This window comes from Coturnix japonica, chromosome 1, assembly GCF_001577835.2.
Source record: "Coturnix japonica isolate 7356 chromosome 1, Coturnix japonica 2.1, whole genome shotgun sequence".
In the NCBI taxonomy this organism is placed as follows: Eukaryota; Metazoa; Chordata; class Aves; order Galliformes; family Phasianidae; genus Coturnix; species Coturnix japonica.
In genome coordinates, this window is record NC_029516.1 from 58,843,929 (window position 1) to 58,863,126 (window position 19,198).

General features: G+C 32.6%; 1 protein-coding gene across 2 annotated transcripts in view; it reads right to left on the reverse strand.

Moving 5' to 3' along the window:
• PLCZ1 (phospholipase C zeta 1) overlaps nucleotides 1–19,198 on the reverse strand; it is a 39,552-nt gene that overhangs the window by 19,165 nt on the left and 1,189 nt on the right. For both annotated transcript variants that reach the window (XM_015867951.2, NM_001323227.1), the window contains 7 exon segments: nucleotides 17,024–17,258; nucleotides 11,649–11,850; nucleotides 10,180–10,324; nucleotides 9,322–9,474; nucleotides 3,476–3,703; nucleotides 2,202–2,358; nucleotides 603–719 (listed from right to left, as the gene is read on the reverse strand). In XM_015867951.2, the coding sequence (XP_015723437.1) occupies nucleotides 603–719; nucleotides 2,202–2,358; nucleotides 3,476–3,703; nucleotides 9,322–9,474; nucleotides 10,180–10,324; nucleotides 11,649–11,850; nucleotides 17,024–17,222 (1,201 nt within the window). In that variant the 5' untranslated portion in view covers nucleotides 17,223–17,258.

Genomic DNA, 19,198 nt, shown 5'->3' on the forward strand with positions numbered 1-19,198 from the left:
GACTCTCCACACAGACAGACACAAAGAAATATAACAGAATTATTAATTAAAAAAGGAAGCTGTACAAAGAGAAGAAAGTTCTGCTGTTGACAGTTAAGCTGTGGAAAGTTGTACATATACACTTTTGCTGCAGCCTTTCAGAAGATTAAAACATGCTTTTATGTAGTCTTGGAGTTAGGAATAATACAACATAAGGTTCAAGGCTTAATAATATCTTGTCCTTAATACTTTTTTTTTCTCGGTTTCTAATAGGGGAAAAAAAAACACCACAGTCGTTCAAAGGAGTTAGTGAACTAATCTGAGATGTTTGAGATATGGCTATAGCTATTTAACAAAAAAAATTATATTTGTAATTAGCTATGACTTAAGGGTAATTAATTACAATAGTAAATAATTTAAAATAATATTCTATGTAATTCTTCCTTATCAGAATTCCAAGATTCTGGGATATAAAAATTACCAGAAGTTTAGATAATAAAAAATGATGCTGCTGATGGAAGTTATGAAACTTGTAGCTTGCAAAATATACTATGGGAAGATAAAACTTTTATATCTTTATAATCTCTGGAGTTTTGAATGCAACAGTCAGTAAACATACATACCCATTTGGCAACCCACATTCCAGAACTCTTGAGGATTATAATTTGAAGAATCTGCTCTTGTTCCTTTTGGGTAGATTCTTGTAAGGAAACGTGAAGTATGTGAAACAAACTGATTAGCTGGAAAACAGAATCATAAAACCTTTGTAAGGCACACTTTCTTAAAATAGGCATCTTATTAAAATAAATAATAAGATTCTAAGACATTTCTGTTCATGTTACATTACTAAATCTGACAATTTGAGATATGATAAAAAAAATATTTTTTTAAACCTTAAAACGGTCTTTGAAAATATAAAGGTTCAATAACCAAAATCATTCCTTCAGGGAAATCTTCTTTACCTTTTTATTTACTAAATACCCAATTTTTACACTACACCTCTCATTATTTCCCCTGTGAAAACAGGAAAGACACAAAACAGGGAACTGGTTTAAAAGCCCCATTCGTTTTTCAGTTATTCCAGTGGAAAAACATCTATCTTCAAATAATTTAAACCCAATTTCTGCTTTGAGGCTTAGAAAAATCAAATGAGTCATCTCAGAACCAGCGAGTAGTACATTTATAAAGCATACTTTATCTTCTTTGGCGCCTTCAGAAGATTTTATCTATTCAAGTCAGTTGATTTTCTTACTCCTACCATTGTTACCTCCCATAAAGGCACAAATCACACGGACATGGAAAATCTAGAATTACTTTTATCTACACTATTCCAGTTAAGTGATTAAAAAGAAATCCCTAAACTTCCAGGATCATCATTCTGATCCTTTCCATTCTCCTCCTTTCCTCTTATTTTAGTTGAACTACTAGGTTGCTATACAGATCAGAGAGGACGTTTTGTATGGACAGCTGGCAAAAGCCTACTTGCTTTAATGACGTTCAGCACCATTCACCTAACCAACCATTGAATCATCTCTTCCAAGAGTGGATGGCAGCTGGGCTGGACCTGAATGAATGGGCTCTGTCAGACTTCATTCTCATGAATCTCTGAATCAGTGATCTCTGCTCTTAACACTCTCTGAAGGCTGTTGTCAGACAGCTGGAGTTAAAACAGCAGAGACTATGTCGTACAGACTGCACCAAATGGAGATAACCCAGCATACACTGAGTTTTCAGTAATCTACCTTGGCCCATATGAAAGATGTGGTCCAAAGAACAGGCTGTCTTCTGTTGAGTTTATTCATTTCATGTGGATTCTCTCATTTGCAGTTATCATCAGAGTTAGAGTTACTGATGCTAAACTCCACTGAGAATCACAGATTGTGTATGGAAAATGGATCTGTTCCTTACATTTTCATGTAACTTTTAAATCATTTCATGGAGGAAAAAAATGAACCAAAAGGTATTCATGCATTTTATATACTATGTTAATATTTATAAAGTTACATGAAATTAGTATAATGCTGAATTTCAAATTTGTTCACAAAGCTAAATGAAATATAAAAATGCAGTGAAAATTACAAGTTATTTCTAAAATAGTGCTATAGAAACATCCAAGTGAAACTGGACAACAAAAATTCTGTAAGGCTTTTTAACCCTTCCAATGCTGAAGCAATGAAACATAACAACACTGTAATTTTTCTGTTTAAATCAAAGCAAAATACCTTCATGTTTTACAAATTTGTGTGCTTTAGCCTCTCCAATTGAATTGTTTTCATAACACTTCTGATTAGCCATTGAATGCTCAAAGCTTACAAACTTCTCAGACTTGGTATAAATCACAAGGTCAGACAACTCCATGGCAATCTTTACCTTCTTCGCCTAGTAATCAGAGAATAAAATAATGTAAGAACACAAAGAATCACAATACATACTACATTATTAAAAATTCAAAAGGACTTACCAAATAAGACATATAAAGTGTGGGAAAATGTGTTACATGTAATGTGTATTTGACCATATGGTATGATTTATGATAGTAAGAGTTGATCCAGGCAGACAAAATTAACGTTACTGTCTTTATGATAATTGAAGTATATGTGGGGTGGATGCAGGGATACGTCCAGTGCTTATTGGAGTAATATTGGACAGCTTTAACATTTCCCTGCTTTTCAGAGAAATATATAAACTAAAGTCATTTTTCATGGCTCTTGACATTATTCATATGTTAAATATATGTCCAACTTAGATGCTTAAGTAAATCAAATTCCAGAAAATATATACTGGTAGGAAGTATTTTGAGAAAGAAAAAAGAGTAGGAGACAGTGTACACACTGACAGCACAAACTCAACTACAAAAAATAGATAACAGGAGACTATTTTAGCATGCCAAACAAATCAGTCAAAGATATATGAACTGCTCTGATGACAGGTAAACTCTATTCTTAATTAAGACAGAGTTTTCTCTGGTCAAAGTCTTTATTTAGTCTTGTTCCATTATCCAAGCAAGCAAAAGCAAAGGCTTATATACGGTGGAAGTGAGCTGGAAATTCAGAACAAAAGGACTCCCCAGGATGGACTGTTACACCATAGAATAGAATAGATACAAAACTGTCTTTCATCATCAAGAACCACTGTAAGTGTCCTTCATGCATACCTTCAGGAAGGCTTTGGATCAACAAAGCAGCTGAGAGTATTGTGTCACTGATCACCAAGGGCAGGTATAAGATTTGAATATTAAAAAGGCAAGTGCAGTTTAGGATGGGAGCACAGGGAAAGTCTTTTTAGTTGAATACTAACTAGAATATGGTCCAGTTTGGAATGCATGGAAAGATTCAGGAAAACTCGTAAGTCCTTCAAAAGATATTTTTCTGAGTAATATTAATGCCTATATTGTAAATGTAGACTCATTTTTGAGATAGCATATATTCTTCTTTTCATAAAAAGGCTGACAGAGAAGTATGTGTTTTCTAAATTCAGCTGTTACATAAATTTTTACCTTTGCCTTTTTCCGAGGTGGAGGTGTAGATCTACCTTCAGATTTTCTTTTTGAGGAACCCCTCTTTGGGCGAAGAGGGGATTCTTCATCAACCTCATCATCAGATGATGTAATTTCCTCATCAGATACTTCCCCTGTTTGACCATGAGTATCCTCACCTTTCCGGAGCATAGTTTCTTCAATTGTTCCACTTTTCTTATTTTTTATCAATATTTTGAATTTTAATTCCTGTAGATAAAAAGTTATACAGCAATAACCAGAATTTTGTATGTATGTCCTAAATGTAGAACTTCATATTTAGATGATGTTTAATGCATTTTCTTAGCTATTTGTTAAGTATAATAAAGTGAAGGAGCACAACATAATATATAGGTATCAGTGATGCAGGTTTCAAAAAACAGGTAAAACAAACAGAAACAGAGACTGGAGACCAAAATATACAATAGAATGTGAATATCTAACAACTCAACAGGAAAAACAGAAACCTCTGCAATACACAGATGCAGATATGAGCAGAACTGAGGAATATAAGGAAGACTGAAGACAAGGATGACAGGAGAAGGGAAAATGACCTGAAGTTGCTCCAGGGTAAGCACTTGTTAAGCATTGGAATAGGCTCCCCAGGGAGGTGGTTGATTCACCATCCCTGGATGTGTTTAAAAACCATTCAGAAATAGTGCTCATGGACATGATTTAGCAGAGGGCTGTTAGAGTTAGGATACTATGGTTAGGTTGTGGTTGGACTTGGTGATCTTTGAGATCTTTTCCAACCTGAGCAATTCTATGATTCTACGATTCTAAGGAAGTGTCAGAAGTGATGGTCAGGTAAGATGGAGGAAATATTTATCACTAAGCTTGAATCTATGTAGATTTGAAACCATTCATATGATGCTCATTTGAAGCTGTATTTTTATCTAACTGCTGAAAAACTGTTGTTTGATTAGTACATTTGTGCATACCTATGTAGAATGTCAAAGTAAAACTTCTGTTATGTTATTATTATCAAGAACACAGTGGACTCCAGTGCTGAGCCTACCTACGTATGGAAATTAATGGAATTTGATCATTTTTTGACTAAACAGCTTTTTTCTATTTTATGGGTCATATTTAAATGCACATTCCATAACGACTGAAAGGACTATCACTTTTGGTAGAGAAAATAAAGATCTCTATATATACATTCTTTTCAAAAAACATTACAGAAAATGCTGTAGTGAAAAGAGACATTTTTAATGTTGGGCCATAAGCAGATTCCAATAGAAGGTAACCCAAATCACTGAAAATGAACTGTGAACTCAAAAAGGCATCATGCATCTTAAGCTGGAGCTTCAAAAAGATCTTCAAAAGTACTTATAACAAATATATGGTTACAAAATCTATGAATGTGAAATCTGAGTTCTTAAATGGCAATCAGTTGTGCTAAACATTTGAGATCTTTTTGTACAAATATTACTAAAATTTTGAATAGACGTTTTTTTCAGCCTGATGGATTCCAATTATTCAGATATTTTAAGTCGATGTAATATCAGTAGTGTCTGAACTCTGAGATAAATATATATATATCAGAAACACTTTTAGCTATTGAATTTTCACTATTTAATAGGGCTCTATTTAATTCTTAAAAAAACAAACACTGAGATTTATTGAAAATAGGAAGATTTGCCTGAGATGTGTGTACTCCTTGACAGAACAAACAAAACTAGTTACAACACTAGCTGTCACATGAAGATTTCCACCCTAGAAACTTAGTATTTCAGTTTCATGGTATGCATAGAAGCTGCTGATAAAGGCCCTCCCCAAAGAAATCTGAGAGATATGAGAAGCAGGGATTAACTGGATAAACACAAAGCAAATGTTGGAAGGATCTTTAAGTCCTACAAGCAGGCTGTTAACAAATCCTAGCAAAGAAGACAAGATAGTAGGATAAATTAGAGCATGTAACCATTTCCTTTCAAAATTTCTGCTATATTCTATATTATTTTAAATTTCTTCCTTTTTTATTTCAGTTTTTACTGGAAGACAAAGATGCGCACAGAAATACAGATAATACACAGATGATTCACACAGGAAAGTTTCAAAATGGAAATTAAAAACTTTCCAGTCTTGTTTGGCATGAATACATGCTAAGAATTTACATTAAGTCACATTTTAAGAATTTGCTAGTAGAAGTACACATATAGGAAACTGTAATTCACTTGACCACATTATTGTTGGGATTTCTTTTTCAAGATGGGTTTTTCAAGCTAATAGGTTATTTTCTACCTCCTTTAAGTGTATTTGCTGTATTTGAGCTATGCTAATTAACACTATTTGCGCTGTTGAATCAGTCCCATGTCTGAGTAACTACAGGTACAATCCTATCAGCTAATATATGTTAGTAGATCTTTATTAGAAATCAGAAGACTGTTATGCTTAAAAACCTATGTCTTCTGTTACTGGTGTTAACAATTTTGATGCATTTCACTTCCTGGCTCATTCTGCTGGCTCATTTACCAGATGAAATTGTTTCTGTCTTGAATAAGCAAATAAACAAACAAATAAATAAATAAAAAGTGGAAGAGTAACTTTTGTATGTGACAAATCTACTATTATTCCATCAACTAAGAATCTCTCACACCGAGAGTACATTCAATTGATCATTTCTCATTTTTAATATCTCTTTTGCATCACTTAAATAAAGCAGACTTAAGACTAAGTTAAACACCTAGTTCACTTTCATGACAATGAACTTACCCAGACCCTAAATGTACAAGGTCTCTAGTTTTAAAGATGTGATGAAGCTGCTTCATTTGAACACAGACTAAAAGTTCTTCTTCAAAAAGATGCAAGTCAAAAGTCAAGCTTATTACTCAGTTTACAACCATAACTCCAAATTTCTACTATAAAATAAAACACTTGTTTTTTTTAATGTTCATAGCAACTAAGTGAATTGTTTGTTCTCAACATAATAAGTTGTTAAATTCAAGCTTATGAAAATCAGATGAGAACACTGATATTATTCGGGAAATTCCTACTGTGGAATAAATCTCACATAACTGTAAACATTTAAGGTTTGATATAATGAATCTCACCTGAACAGCATACAGTTAAGTGAGGACTAATTGTGGAACACATCAACACATTTTAAGACATAAATTCTATAGACATATGAAAACACTAAGCTATGGAAATATGAAGTATGCACTGTCTTCTGAAAAGCATTTTGAAAGCAACATCTCACACAGATATATTATTTGTGAAATGTAATTTAGTGACTCCATGATTCACATGCAGAACATTGATTCTGTGCTTGCTACAGGGGATGTGTAATCTGTGAATATCAATTATACTGAATGTAGACGTGCTTTGAGATATTTTTAAGCAAACCTTCACACTTGAAGTGCAAAGGCTTGCATTTGGGAAAGAACAACTGCAGACACTAGTATATGCCGGGGAGCACTCAGCTGGAAAGCTGCAGAAAAGAAACTCGGAGTCCTGGTAGACATCAAGTTGATCATATTATCATCAAGTTGGTAACAGAATTATTGGTTTAATTACACAAATTATTACCACTGGGTAAACAGAGATGCTCCTTCCACTTTCCTCAGTATAGACAAGGCTTCATCTGGAGACCTGTGCCTAGTTCTGGACTCCCCAGTACAAGAGAGACAGGGCTGCAGTAGAAATAGCCCAGAGGAAAGTCACCAAGATGATCAAAAGGACTGAAGCACCTCTCCTATGTGGTGGAGAGAGAGGTGGAGAGAGGCTGAAAGAGATGGACCTGTTCAGTCTGGAGAACTGGTTCAGGAGGGATCTATCTTGTCCATGTGTATAAGTACCTGAAAGGAGAATGCAAAGGAGATGGAGCCAGGTTCTTGTCAGTGGTAAACTACACCTCGACAAGAGCCACTGGGCACAAACTGGAACACAGGAGATTTCTTCTGAACACTAGGAAGCATTTCTGTGCTATGCAGATGACTGAGCACTGGCAAAGGTTGTCCAGAGAGGTTGTGGATTCCATCCTTGGAAATCTTCAAAAGCCATCTGGACATGGTTCTGAGCACACTGTGCTGAGTGTCCTTGCTTGAGCACAGGAGGTAGGTGAAATGGACCCAGAGGTCCCTTCTAACAAAAATTATTCTGCAATTCCATGATTCGCAGTGTTTTCCAGGTTGCAAACTGAAATTGGACACTGATATAAAAATATTTTGCTACAATCTTAAAAAAAGATGTTTATGAGAAATTTATAAAGCTGTAGTAAATAGATTCAGAATAACACTGCTATGAAAATAAGCAGTATTATGATACTCTAGCAAATCTTTTGGACAAACTACTTTAAAAATGTTTTTTCCTGACAATTACTTTACCAAAATCTACCTCAGTGAGTGTTGACACAGTTAAGATAATTTCCATCTTGTTTTGAAACAAAACACTTGCATTTGCATCATACCATTTCAGTTACTGTAAAGAAGTGTAGAAAATAGATCTTAAATATCCCTGATGTCAGTGAAAATCCCAAATGACTATTTTGCACGCACCTATTTGTGTTACAAGACATTAAAAAATATTTTGTTCCTGTAAGAACATTCAGTGCAAAGACTGGTACAATGGGAATTTTAAAATTTTCAACCCTCATCTAATTTCCTTTTCTGACTTCATATCCCTGGGGTCTCAAGCCAGCAGCTGAGAAACACTGCCTAAGGGCAAATAACAAAGAATAAGAGAAAATGTTTTTAGCAGTAACAGTACTCAGTGAAATGGTTTCATCAACACTTTTATCAACAACAACCAAAAAAATATATATAAATTTAGGTTTGCATTTCTAAAACAACATGAAACTTTGGGATTTTTTTTTTTAATCTAAGGAACTAAGTTAAATTACCAGATAACAGGTACACCAATAGATTTAAATAGGCAATTTTTGTTTTAAAGCATAACTTTGTTTTAAAATTTTTAGAGTTTGTTTCCTCTTTTAGAACTTTCAAACAATGGACTTGAGAACAGGAGCAGAGAAGGGAGGGGAAAGAAGAGGAGAGAATTTCAGTTTAATTTCAAAATATTGACTGTACAGGTCAATAGAAACTTTGAAGTTTTTTATTATAGAAAAATCTGAAAATTTGTTCATAACGTTCAAATTCCAACACTGAATTTCCAAAACCTGGTGTTTGCATAGCTTTCAGATTTGGAGTTCAGATTCAGTACTAACTTCTAGAATCTTTGACAAGTAACTTAACTAAGGTTTATAGGTTGCTTTTTATTTTATATGAAAACAGGGCAGCTGTAATGCATCTTGTCACTGAGAACCATTCTAACACTGAATAAAACTGCACATTAAAAACTGAATACCAAAACTGAAATTACTGTAATTTCTTTAGACTATGACTTAATGTGAATTAAACTGCCAGAGAGTGGTTCATCTAAAGAAGCAGTTCTATGTCAGAAAGGCGGTAGTCTAAACACAGAAAAAAGCATCTGTTTTTAAGGAGTGTAGATTTTTCAAAATATAAAATAAAATAAAACATTTAATGTATACAAAGCACCAGAATTTGGATTTGCCTGAACTGCCACATGTAAGACCTCTCTCAAAAAATTTTCATTATGTATTTTATGAATACGTGCTTCAACATGGTACTGGAAAGTTTTCCTGTAATCTAAAATTCCCATCAATCTGTATGATTTATTTCTTCAAGTAAATATTTTCATGTATTTTGTCTCACTTAACTTTTTATTTATTTATTTATCTATTTTACCATCTGAAGTCTCTACAGATGCCAGTTGAGCAGTTTCAGAAGAGTTTAAAAAAAAAAAAAAAAAAGGCAATTTTTTTTTTTCACTAACTTCTACAGAGCAAAACACAATATTATTACCTCAGGAGAAGGTAGTTGAGTTATTGCCGTCTTACTGATTGTTGAAGTAAGAAGTTTGTCACCTAGAATACTTAGTAAATACTCTGCCATCCTTTCTTGTTGCTTAGGGCTGCAGTGATTCTCCAAAGATAGCACAACTGGATAATCAGACGCCTAAAAATAGAATTTAAAGTCTATTATGATTAAGTAATACAAAGAAGATCCCCCAAAATATATTGCAGAAGGCCTCTTAGTAATTCATATTTTCATTCAATTTGCAAAATATTTTGAACATGTGTTTGTTTTTTAAGGTTAGTTACAGAATAGTAAAGCTCACAACACTTATGAGAAAGGGAAATAGTTGAAATAGTAACATAAATCCAAAGAAGAGAAAAAAAAACATCATCCTCAGGAAATTAAGAGGAGTTAGAAACAAATCTATGTAGATTAAAAACAAAAAAAAAACAAAACAAAAAAAAAAGCAATGCTATTTTTTAAAATAATGTCATAACATTGTCTTTGGACTATTCTTTACCTATCACAGTACTCAAGAGAGATGTGGAAAATCTGGTAAATTTCAGAGAATGCTTCAAAGGAGACATGCCCATTTCAATTGTATAAAAAATTTTCATAAATCATCAGCTAATGAATAAAATCTTTGCTTGGATGGTATCTAAATTGTCAGTATATAAAGAAATAATCATTTTTTATTCAATTTTTAACACTTTTTCACCGTAATTTATTTTAGTGATGCTCATTCTATAAAGGGTATCTCAGTTTCTCAGTTTTGATTTTTACCCCTGAGAATCTCAAGAAAACAGCACATTTACGGGCTTTATTAAAACATTATAGCATTTTAACTAACATACATATACGTACCACAAAAGCATACTTGTCTACTGCGTGAATTACAGAAGAAAATGTAAGTTTGCTTGTTAAGGTGTGACCATGATATACAACAGGATCATTGTTTGAGCCATCCCAGCAGTCAATTTCGAGACAACGGCATCCTTTTAACAGAGCACTTTGAAAGAACAAAGGACAAAATTTACAGTTAAAAGGAAAATACCTCATTTCTTTTTATGTCAGTGTATTTCTGCTTACAAGCACATAAAATACAAACATACTAGTCTATAATCAGAATTGATAAATCCTAGGAAGTTATAAAGATATGAGACAGAGCTCTATTTTCTGCTGTTCATCTTAGGCATTTTAGGTAATAAATTTATTAGTGCATTAAGGAGGAAGACAGATTATATGAATATCCTTCATTAAGAAATTTAAAAAGAGTCAACATTTTAAATAAAAGACTTCAGAATGTTGGTAAATGTATGCTTAGAATAGAATAAGAAATACTTGAGAGGTTGTTGTTGTTGTTGTTACTTCATTTGACCTTCCAGTGCTATTCTATGAACATTATTTTACCTTGTTTTATTCTTTCATTTAAGTCTTGTCCTTTACATGTTAACAATATCTTAAAGATGCATCTAGATATATTTTCTAACATTTCTAATAACCATAGAAAAACAGAAAGTTAAAAGGTTTAATGTCATGCTTAAAATTACTTTAAGCAACACAGTTTTTACCTCAAATAATTTTAAATACTGCTAGAATTAAATTCACTAGTGTTAGTGATGACTGCAAGCCATTAGAGAATATTTAGAGAGCAACCAAAACAAAAAATTTCACAGTGCTTTTAAATATCCCAGCCAAAATTATGACAAATTTAAAAGCCTTTTTCTCCCACTCTTCTTATTTCTGCTAAATGCACCTTGGCCATAAGGCATATTTGTTTCCTTCTGCTCTTGGACTCATATGCTGCAGAACTGAACACATCTTCTCTCTCTTGGCTACTATAATGCCCACATAAGACCTCTGTCACTTTTCATTGCTGTTTCCAAATTGGTTGCATTGTAACACACACTAATCACTGACAACCTTGACACACAGCAACACAGCATGCACTTACGTCCTATATATTGATCAGAACTGAGCTGGCACAGGAATTTTACATTTATTTGTAATTTTTTCACAGTATGTTGAGAATAAAATCTGATTAAATCACATACTGTACTGCATGCTATAGATTTATCTTGCTATGAAGTAGATGTTATGTGCTATAAGTGAAACAATGGATTATTTCCAGTCTATAAGCAAGTAGTTTGGCAAATATATTGAAAAGACTGCACAAAAAAAATAAGACTTGTTTCCCACGTTCATCCACTGTGGTTATTGTTAAGCAGCATTACCTGTGAGTTACATTTAAAAATCCAAAGAATGTTTACAATATTGGTTAAAAAACAAACATCAAACAAACAAACAAACAAACAAAAACTACTTCTAAATACCTGATATATCCATTTAAATCACTGGGTCCTATTAGCTGGTCAGATACCAAGTAGGTATTGTGAGAAGATGAAATAAAATAGTCACATAATGGGTGGTTCATATCTTGGTAGACAGTCCGGTGCTCTTTTCTGAATATTGTACAATCTTCTGAACTCAGGTACCTTATAAATCCTTCAAATGACAATTGTCTTCTATTCCTGACTGTTCAAAAACAACAACAAAAAAAAGAAACGAAAAAAAATTCTGGTGCAAAGTTAAGCTGATAGCTATATCTGTGTATTTTTCATTATTTTTAGTAAACAATTCAGAATATGGATAAATGTTTTACAGCATAACACTTCCCTGCAATTTTTAAATTCATAAAAAGCAATATGAACATAAATGTCATATCTGTACAGTTCTGGAGTTGATGCGGTTCTAAATTATGAGAGAAAATTAGTGTGTTTTTGTGCTTTCATACTTCTGTGGATTTTAGGAGAAAGAAAAAACACACACACACAAACACAAAAAAAAACATTTGCAACTCTCCTAATTAAATATAAAGTAAAATATGTGCTATTGTTTAGTTTTAGAAAGTAATGTGCTGGTCAGTGCACAAAGAGATTTTTTCTCAGTAGAAAATAATGGATTTTTTCTCAAATATGTCATTGAGAGACTGTCAGAATAATCTTGCAGAAACTGTGATTCCTAACATCGAACATCTTAAATGGTGGAAAATCCCAAATAGCTAATGATAAAATTATTATTTGATTAGAAGTATTTAAAATAAAAAATATCATCTTAACAACATAAATTACTGCCTGCAAGGATGAATTTGAAATCAAGCTTATTATATTACTGCTTCTATAACAAATCATGCTAATTGCCTTCATACCAGTGATAGTCATCCCATTTGTTTTGTTATTTAACTGAATTAATGACAAACAGATCCATTATATTGCCAACTGTTGCTCTAATGTCATGCTTCAAATGTAACTATTTTGCAAATGATATAATCTCAGATGTCTGTTTTGATTCAAAACACAACCTAGTTTGAATTAGTCAGGGATTTTTCCCAGTTCTGACTGCAAAATAACCTTATTTTTGTCACCATAGTTAGATAGTGATGCTTAAGCAATAAGTAATCAGACAGTACTTTATGCTAACAGTAACATGGAGTTTCCAAATTACTTTGCTATTTTTTATATTATTTTGGCTTACTTATTAATAATATTTATAATACTTATTATTTTGGCTTATTTACATAAATAAATAAGAGATGGTTGTAGTTTTTTCCTGAAGAGAACATATGTTTACATAATTGCACTCATCAATATAGTCCCTTTAAACTAGAAACATTACTTTGTACGGTAAATATGTATTACTTTGATAGCCAGGATATAAGCTCTTTGGCTTCAGAGTTCATTTCATTTTTCTCATCACTGGAAAAAAATTATGTGTCTCTATATAGCTTACTATGGGGCCTTGCATTACATTCATTTACAGCTCTTTTCTCAGAGACCTAGAGCTGCTATATTTGACCTGCATACAACTAAGGTTCTTTTTCTGGAGAACTATCAAAATTCATTGCAACTTAGTAAATCAAAACTGGTAATCAGTAGAAAAGTGCACTAACAGTTCTGTCAGCATACATGCAAAACAGCATCACATGGTCATAAACAGCATACCATCTGCTGAAATAATTTTTCATAGAAGACCTCCTGTTTAGTAAAAAAAGGTCACAGTTTTTAGAATCTAAGATAGAAGAAGGCTTAAATTGTTATTCCTACTGTTCGTTCATGATATTGGTTCATAACTCTCTTAACAGTGAAGGAAACCTATTGGGTTTCATTGGAACCCGCTCTTATCTTTGTCTGATGAAGATACCAAAATTGGTTAAGAATGCAAGTGCAGTTCTTTTTAAATTCTGATAAACAGCACAACCATACTATTTTCCGGTCCTTAACAGATACTTTCTTTTTCTATATTAAAAGAAATGGGAATACATCTTCATAAGCATCCTATGGGGAAAAGATGCTTTCATCAAGGTCTTATGCATCTCCCTAGAGGAACCTCAATCTTTTTCTCCATTAGCAGTATTTAGTAAACACATATCCATTTGATGCAGAAATAAAATGTGAAAGCAAGGGAAGATTTCTGTCTTCTTGTAGTTTCTTCTTGTTTACAAAATTCAATGCTTTTTTCTTGCCCTCACTTTTCAGATAGTCTGAAACACAATTTATTACTAATATTCTTTTTTCCAGTGAAAATTGTTGTACAAAACAAACAAACAAACAAACAAAAAAAAAAAAGTTTGTTTTTCTCTCATTGTCAGTCTAATTGAGGAAAATTGCCATTTTTTTGAAAGACATATTATATTAAATGCCTACATTTTTTAGAGTTCATCTCCTCCTACTTTCTTAATTTAGAACTTCTTTGTGGAAAGTAATAATGAAATTAAGCTTTCATAAATTGTTGGACAAATCTGTCTAAAATATTGTGTTTATATAGAGTCTAGATGGCACATGCAAGCACGAAAGCAAGATTTTCAAAGTAGGATTATGCATTTTGAACAGTTTTTATACTGACTTACAGGAAAATATACAGATAGGAACAGAGACTTTGAATGGTACCACTCTGCAAATATGAGTGCTATGAGTCTCAGATCAAATCCATGCAAATAATGAATTTTGAGAAACAAATAATAATAATAATAATAAATCCCCTATACTAAATTGTAAAAATATAAAGTTCCTTTGGCCATTCGGTTGGCATATCATGGTTCCTTTAATATCACTTAATGAGTCAAGAGTTCTATATGAAATTAGGAATGGAATGGAGAGATATCTGAATGTTTGTATGCAACAAAATTGACATTTCAGCGTTAGTAAGAGGCAACTGTCAGGTGATTCACATGTTAACCAATTCTATGATCACAAACATTAGCATACAGACTCACAAATCTGTTAATGCAGCATTTTGTCATTAGAAATTTAAATTGTATAATAAAAATGGAAGAGAAATGTATTCTGTACTGTTTCTGAACAAACTACAGCATCTGCATAGAGCTAATTTAGAATTACGACACAGTGGGATTGAAAAGTTGTCTTTCTGTGGACACAAATGTTATCAATGGACAAAATGTTAACAATTGACTTATCAATGTTGTACATATCCAGTTACTGCTTTTATCATCATCTTCACATATCAGTGATACTAAGTTTATCAGATAATGGCTGTTACTATTAGCAAACCAGTCAATCAAGTGTCAAAATCTGCCCTTTTCTCTTTTTGTAAAATACAGGACAAGGCTGGCAGATGAGTCTACAGATCATCATGATGAAGGGTACACTACATCATATTCAGAATGACAGTTGCACAGAAAGGTATATCACGACACCATATGAATCAACTAGCATGTCAATCATATCTAGAACTTTCTACTAAATATGTTTGAGTGGGAGTATTTGTCCAGTCAAAGCAGTATGAGCAAGACAGCATTTCATTCAGCAGTATTATTTCCAATAACAGGGTAAACAATTTTTTCACAGATGAAGAAAAATCATAAATTTGGCTAAAATCTCTAATGTAAACCAGAAATTAAAGGGGAAAAAAAAAAAAAAACCACTTGATATTTACAACTGTATTTGCGAACTGAGTAAAGATTCTTATTCTTTTAACCACTTTATATCTATTAACTTTCTAGTAAATCATTCAAAACAAACTCTTAAACAGGCAACTTATGTAATTACTTAGGAAAGACAAATTTTCAGAAAGAGTAGGATATATTTAATGAAATTTGTTCTAATTTGAAGGGTAGCCTCTACAGTTAATGACAAAAGGAAGATTTTGTAACCACTGCTGGACAGTGAGTGGCTTAGTGAAACACCAAATGCCTTTTGCTTCTGATTGAAAGCATGATACAGCTTTTCCCACAACAATGGGTATGATCTGCATAGACATTCCAGAGTCCTTTTCTCAAAAGGAAGATTTTCCCCTTCTTGAATTTATTTTTAAGTTTTCCTTACTCAGTATGAAACAATGGGAACCAAAGGAAACAAACACTGTTAAAAATTCAATATTTGTCTTCTTCTGAACAAAGAAAGTTTCCATTAAAATGTATTTAGGCCTGATTTCCTTTTTTCAGCTTACTAGCAAATTTCAACTCTGGTTACGTTCAGAGTAACAGCAGAAATGTAACAGCACAACTTGAAGCATCCATCAATAGCTGGAAAACACACGTGTTACAGATCTAACAAATCACTCATCTCACATTTCTACTGATTCAGAAAGGGAAAATATACTGCAAAATATTACTGATATCTGGAAGTGCCTAGCTTGAGTATCAAATTCTAGTCTGAATTATCAGTACTAGCTGCTTAGATAGCTTCCTTCCACCACACCACAAGAAGTGTCATGGATTTGCTGAGAATATTAGAAGTGAAATAGCATTTAAAAAAAAAAAAAAAAAAATCACTATAAAACTCAAAGTGTTGGAAGCTACAGGGGAGGAATAAAGAAATGTAGTTTGGGTATGCAGAAATGGTGTTAGGGAAGCTAAAATTCAACTCAATTTGAAACTGTCTTGGGAGTTCAGTGGGAACATGAAGCACTTTTATTGCTGCACTGCCCGTTTTTAAAAATATGTGGTCCTGCTGTTGAATGGGGTAGGTGGCTTAGCTGACAGACTATCAGTCTGTCAGCATTGTTTAAGTTCACCACATTTGCAAGACTGCTTTAATGCATCCCTCATATTTTTACCAACTATACCCAGCTGACAGCAAAGCAGGGTAACTGTTCAGGATTTCAGCCTTACTTCTGTGAAACCACTGCATTAGATTACTTCTACAGCTAAACTTTTTGCCATGTATCACTGCAGACAGCTTGCTACTGAAATATTAATATTATTTGTATTTTTTTATTTCTAGAGTCCAGCACTTGTATTCCTCTAATTAATTAAACTAAATGGTTGTCACTAAAGAATCCATCTGGCTTCCTAGTAATGCTCATACACATGTTACAGCAGGCATTAAAAAATTTAGTGCAGCTTCCCTACTCTATGAAAATTACATTTTATTTGAAGCAGTCTACACCTATATTTTTGACCAGTGTGTTGCAACAAGGGTTAACGACTGAGCTGCTCATGTCCTTTTGCTGAGTAAATATACTGTGCTTTATTAATAGTTTCTAATATTATCATATTTATAATATTCCAAAACCTGAACTGAAAAAAATATATATTTGCTACATGTGCTTACAAATAATATTATATAACAGTATTATAATACATTTTAAATGCCCAGTTTGCATAGTCAGATGAGTATTCAACAGTATAAACTGTCTATGAAAAGCACAAAAATAAGAGATAGAAATGAAATGCTTCAACTACACATACCTTCATCAATGGGTTCATACTTCAAAATGACTTCTAAGGCAGTTGTTGCAGTACCTTCAGTTATAAATTGTTCTTTTTTGAGAAATTCAATGAGCTCGGTGTCAGCAAGATCTTTGCGGTTTTGAGAGTAAGCACAGAAAATTTCATGAAATTCAGTTCTGTGTACAATAGCTCGATAAATTGCTCTGAAGTCTTCCATGTTAATCGTAGCTATCTTCTGCTTGTCAACTGTTTTCTGAAAACAAAAAAGTCAACACAACAATATACAATAACAAAAAGATACAGATAAACCAGTCTATTGTAATATTATAAGAACTAGAACAAGAGAGAAAGCTTAAGGCAAGTGACTACAATACATTATCAAATGATGTTCTTCTTCTATATGCAATGTTTAGAGTTGTCTTTGTGTTAAAAGTGTTTTGTACAAATTAAAATGTACCATATGACACAGCATCTAAGCAACTAAAAGAAATTCCTATATAATACACGCGATATTAAAATATAAGTCTGCACTAAAATGCTATGCATTACAATTAATATGCAGCGTAAAGAATGTTGAGTGAAAAATATGCTTAATATAATACCTCTGTCACAGCAACTTGAACGAAATTGTAAGTACAGTATTTAAACTTTACATTGAATACACATCAAGTTGTGATCCGAAAAATGAAGAAGCATTTCATGTTATCTATCCTCTAAAAATTTCTAACAAAATATGTAGCTGTGCATATGAAATACATTTACATCAGTTTAACTTGCATTTGTTAAATTTGCTATTGTGTTGTTATTAATAGTTATTAATTGGTAAATTGTATTGGTATTAATGCAAATTGAAAATTTACTCCAAAAAATATCCAAAATCATACACAAATGGCAAATAATTGATTTTTTACCACTGTATGCTAATTAAAATTTGTAACTTTTCTCTCCTTCAAATGAGACTACAAAGGAGGTTGGATTTCACCACCTAATGATGACAGCTACTATGATTTGCAGAGCCTCCTCAGAAGTGTCCATAAATATTAACTGTCTAACTTAAGCTCTGGCTACTGTTTGATGAAAGCTTCTGATTACTACTAATTAGACTAATTTGACTAGTTTTGAAGAGACACCATAGAATCTAAAGGCCCAGTGCTACATGTCAGTTTATTCCGACTTAGTACTGAGTTCCCAATGAGAGATGTCTGTGCAAGCACAACAACAAAGAACACAATACAAGTAAAAGGTTCAAAAATTTTACATAACAGTAGTGAAGTATTTGCTCTGATTTTGTAACAAAAAAAAAAAAAAACAAAAAAACCAATCACTTTTGATAAAACTAAGCAGCAAGATAATCATACAGTAGAAAACTAATAATATGCTCTTTATTGCTGCTTGAAAAATCCCAAGTCTTGGGTTCATATCATTGAACTGTTTTTTTTAACAACTTTAAGGAAACTGCGAATTTACTTATAACTGTTCATCAGAAAAAGGAAATACCAACTCATTTAGAAATTAAGCATCTATGAGGGCTCAGGAGACCTTCTCTCAGCTATTGGCACAAAGTGAAACTGTCCAGAAAATTAGGTTTTCTATTTCATTGTCCTGTTCTGATAGATAAATACAGTACCCAGAAGTATTTTTGAAATTAAAGTCACAAATATCTCATAAAAATATTAAAAAAAAAAAAACAGACTGTTATAAAATTTTTATTGGCAGATTTTTATTATTATTATTTTCATTAAGACATATCACATCTTTTCAGAAAGTCAATATCTTGACTAAGGTTTAGTTCTGAGAAGTGTATTAACATTTATTATTCCTTTAAAATCTTTATGTTCATAATTCTGATATTGCCCCAAGGAGCATTGCAGTAAAGTAAATATAAAGAGAAAATAAAATGTAGTAGATTGCACTTTAAAAACTGTTTCTTACAAAATAGATTTTTGCTATGTATAGTCATTTGATTATCAATGTATAGTTAGTGAAAATGATGGCAGAAAAAATTCCTTCCAGACTGTTTTGCAAGTTACGCCCCGTTAGAGCGATGAACAATTAGAGCTCCATAAATATTGAAAATAAGCAAATATCTTGAAAAGGGAATACTGCACAGCAGTGCTAAGAACAACTAGATCAGACTGTCAAACACATTATATGTTGAGTATACACTTTTGAGTATCTGTAGCTAAATCAGGC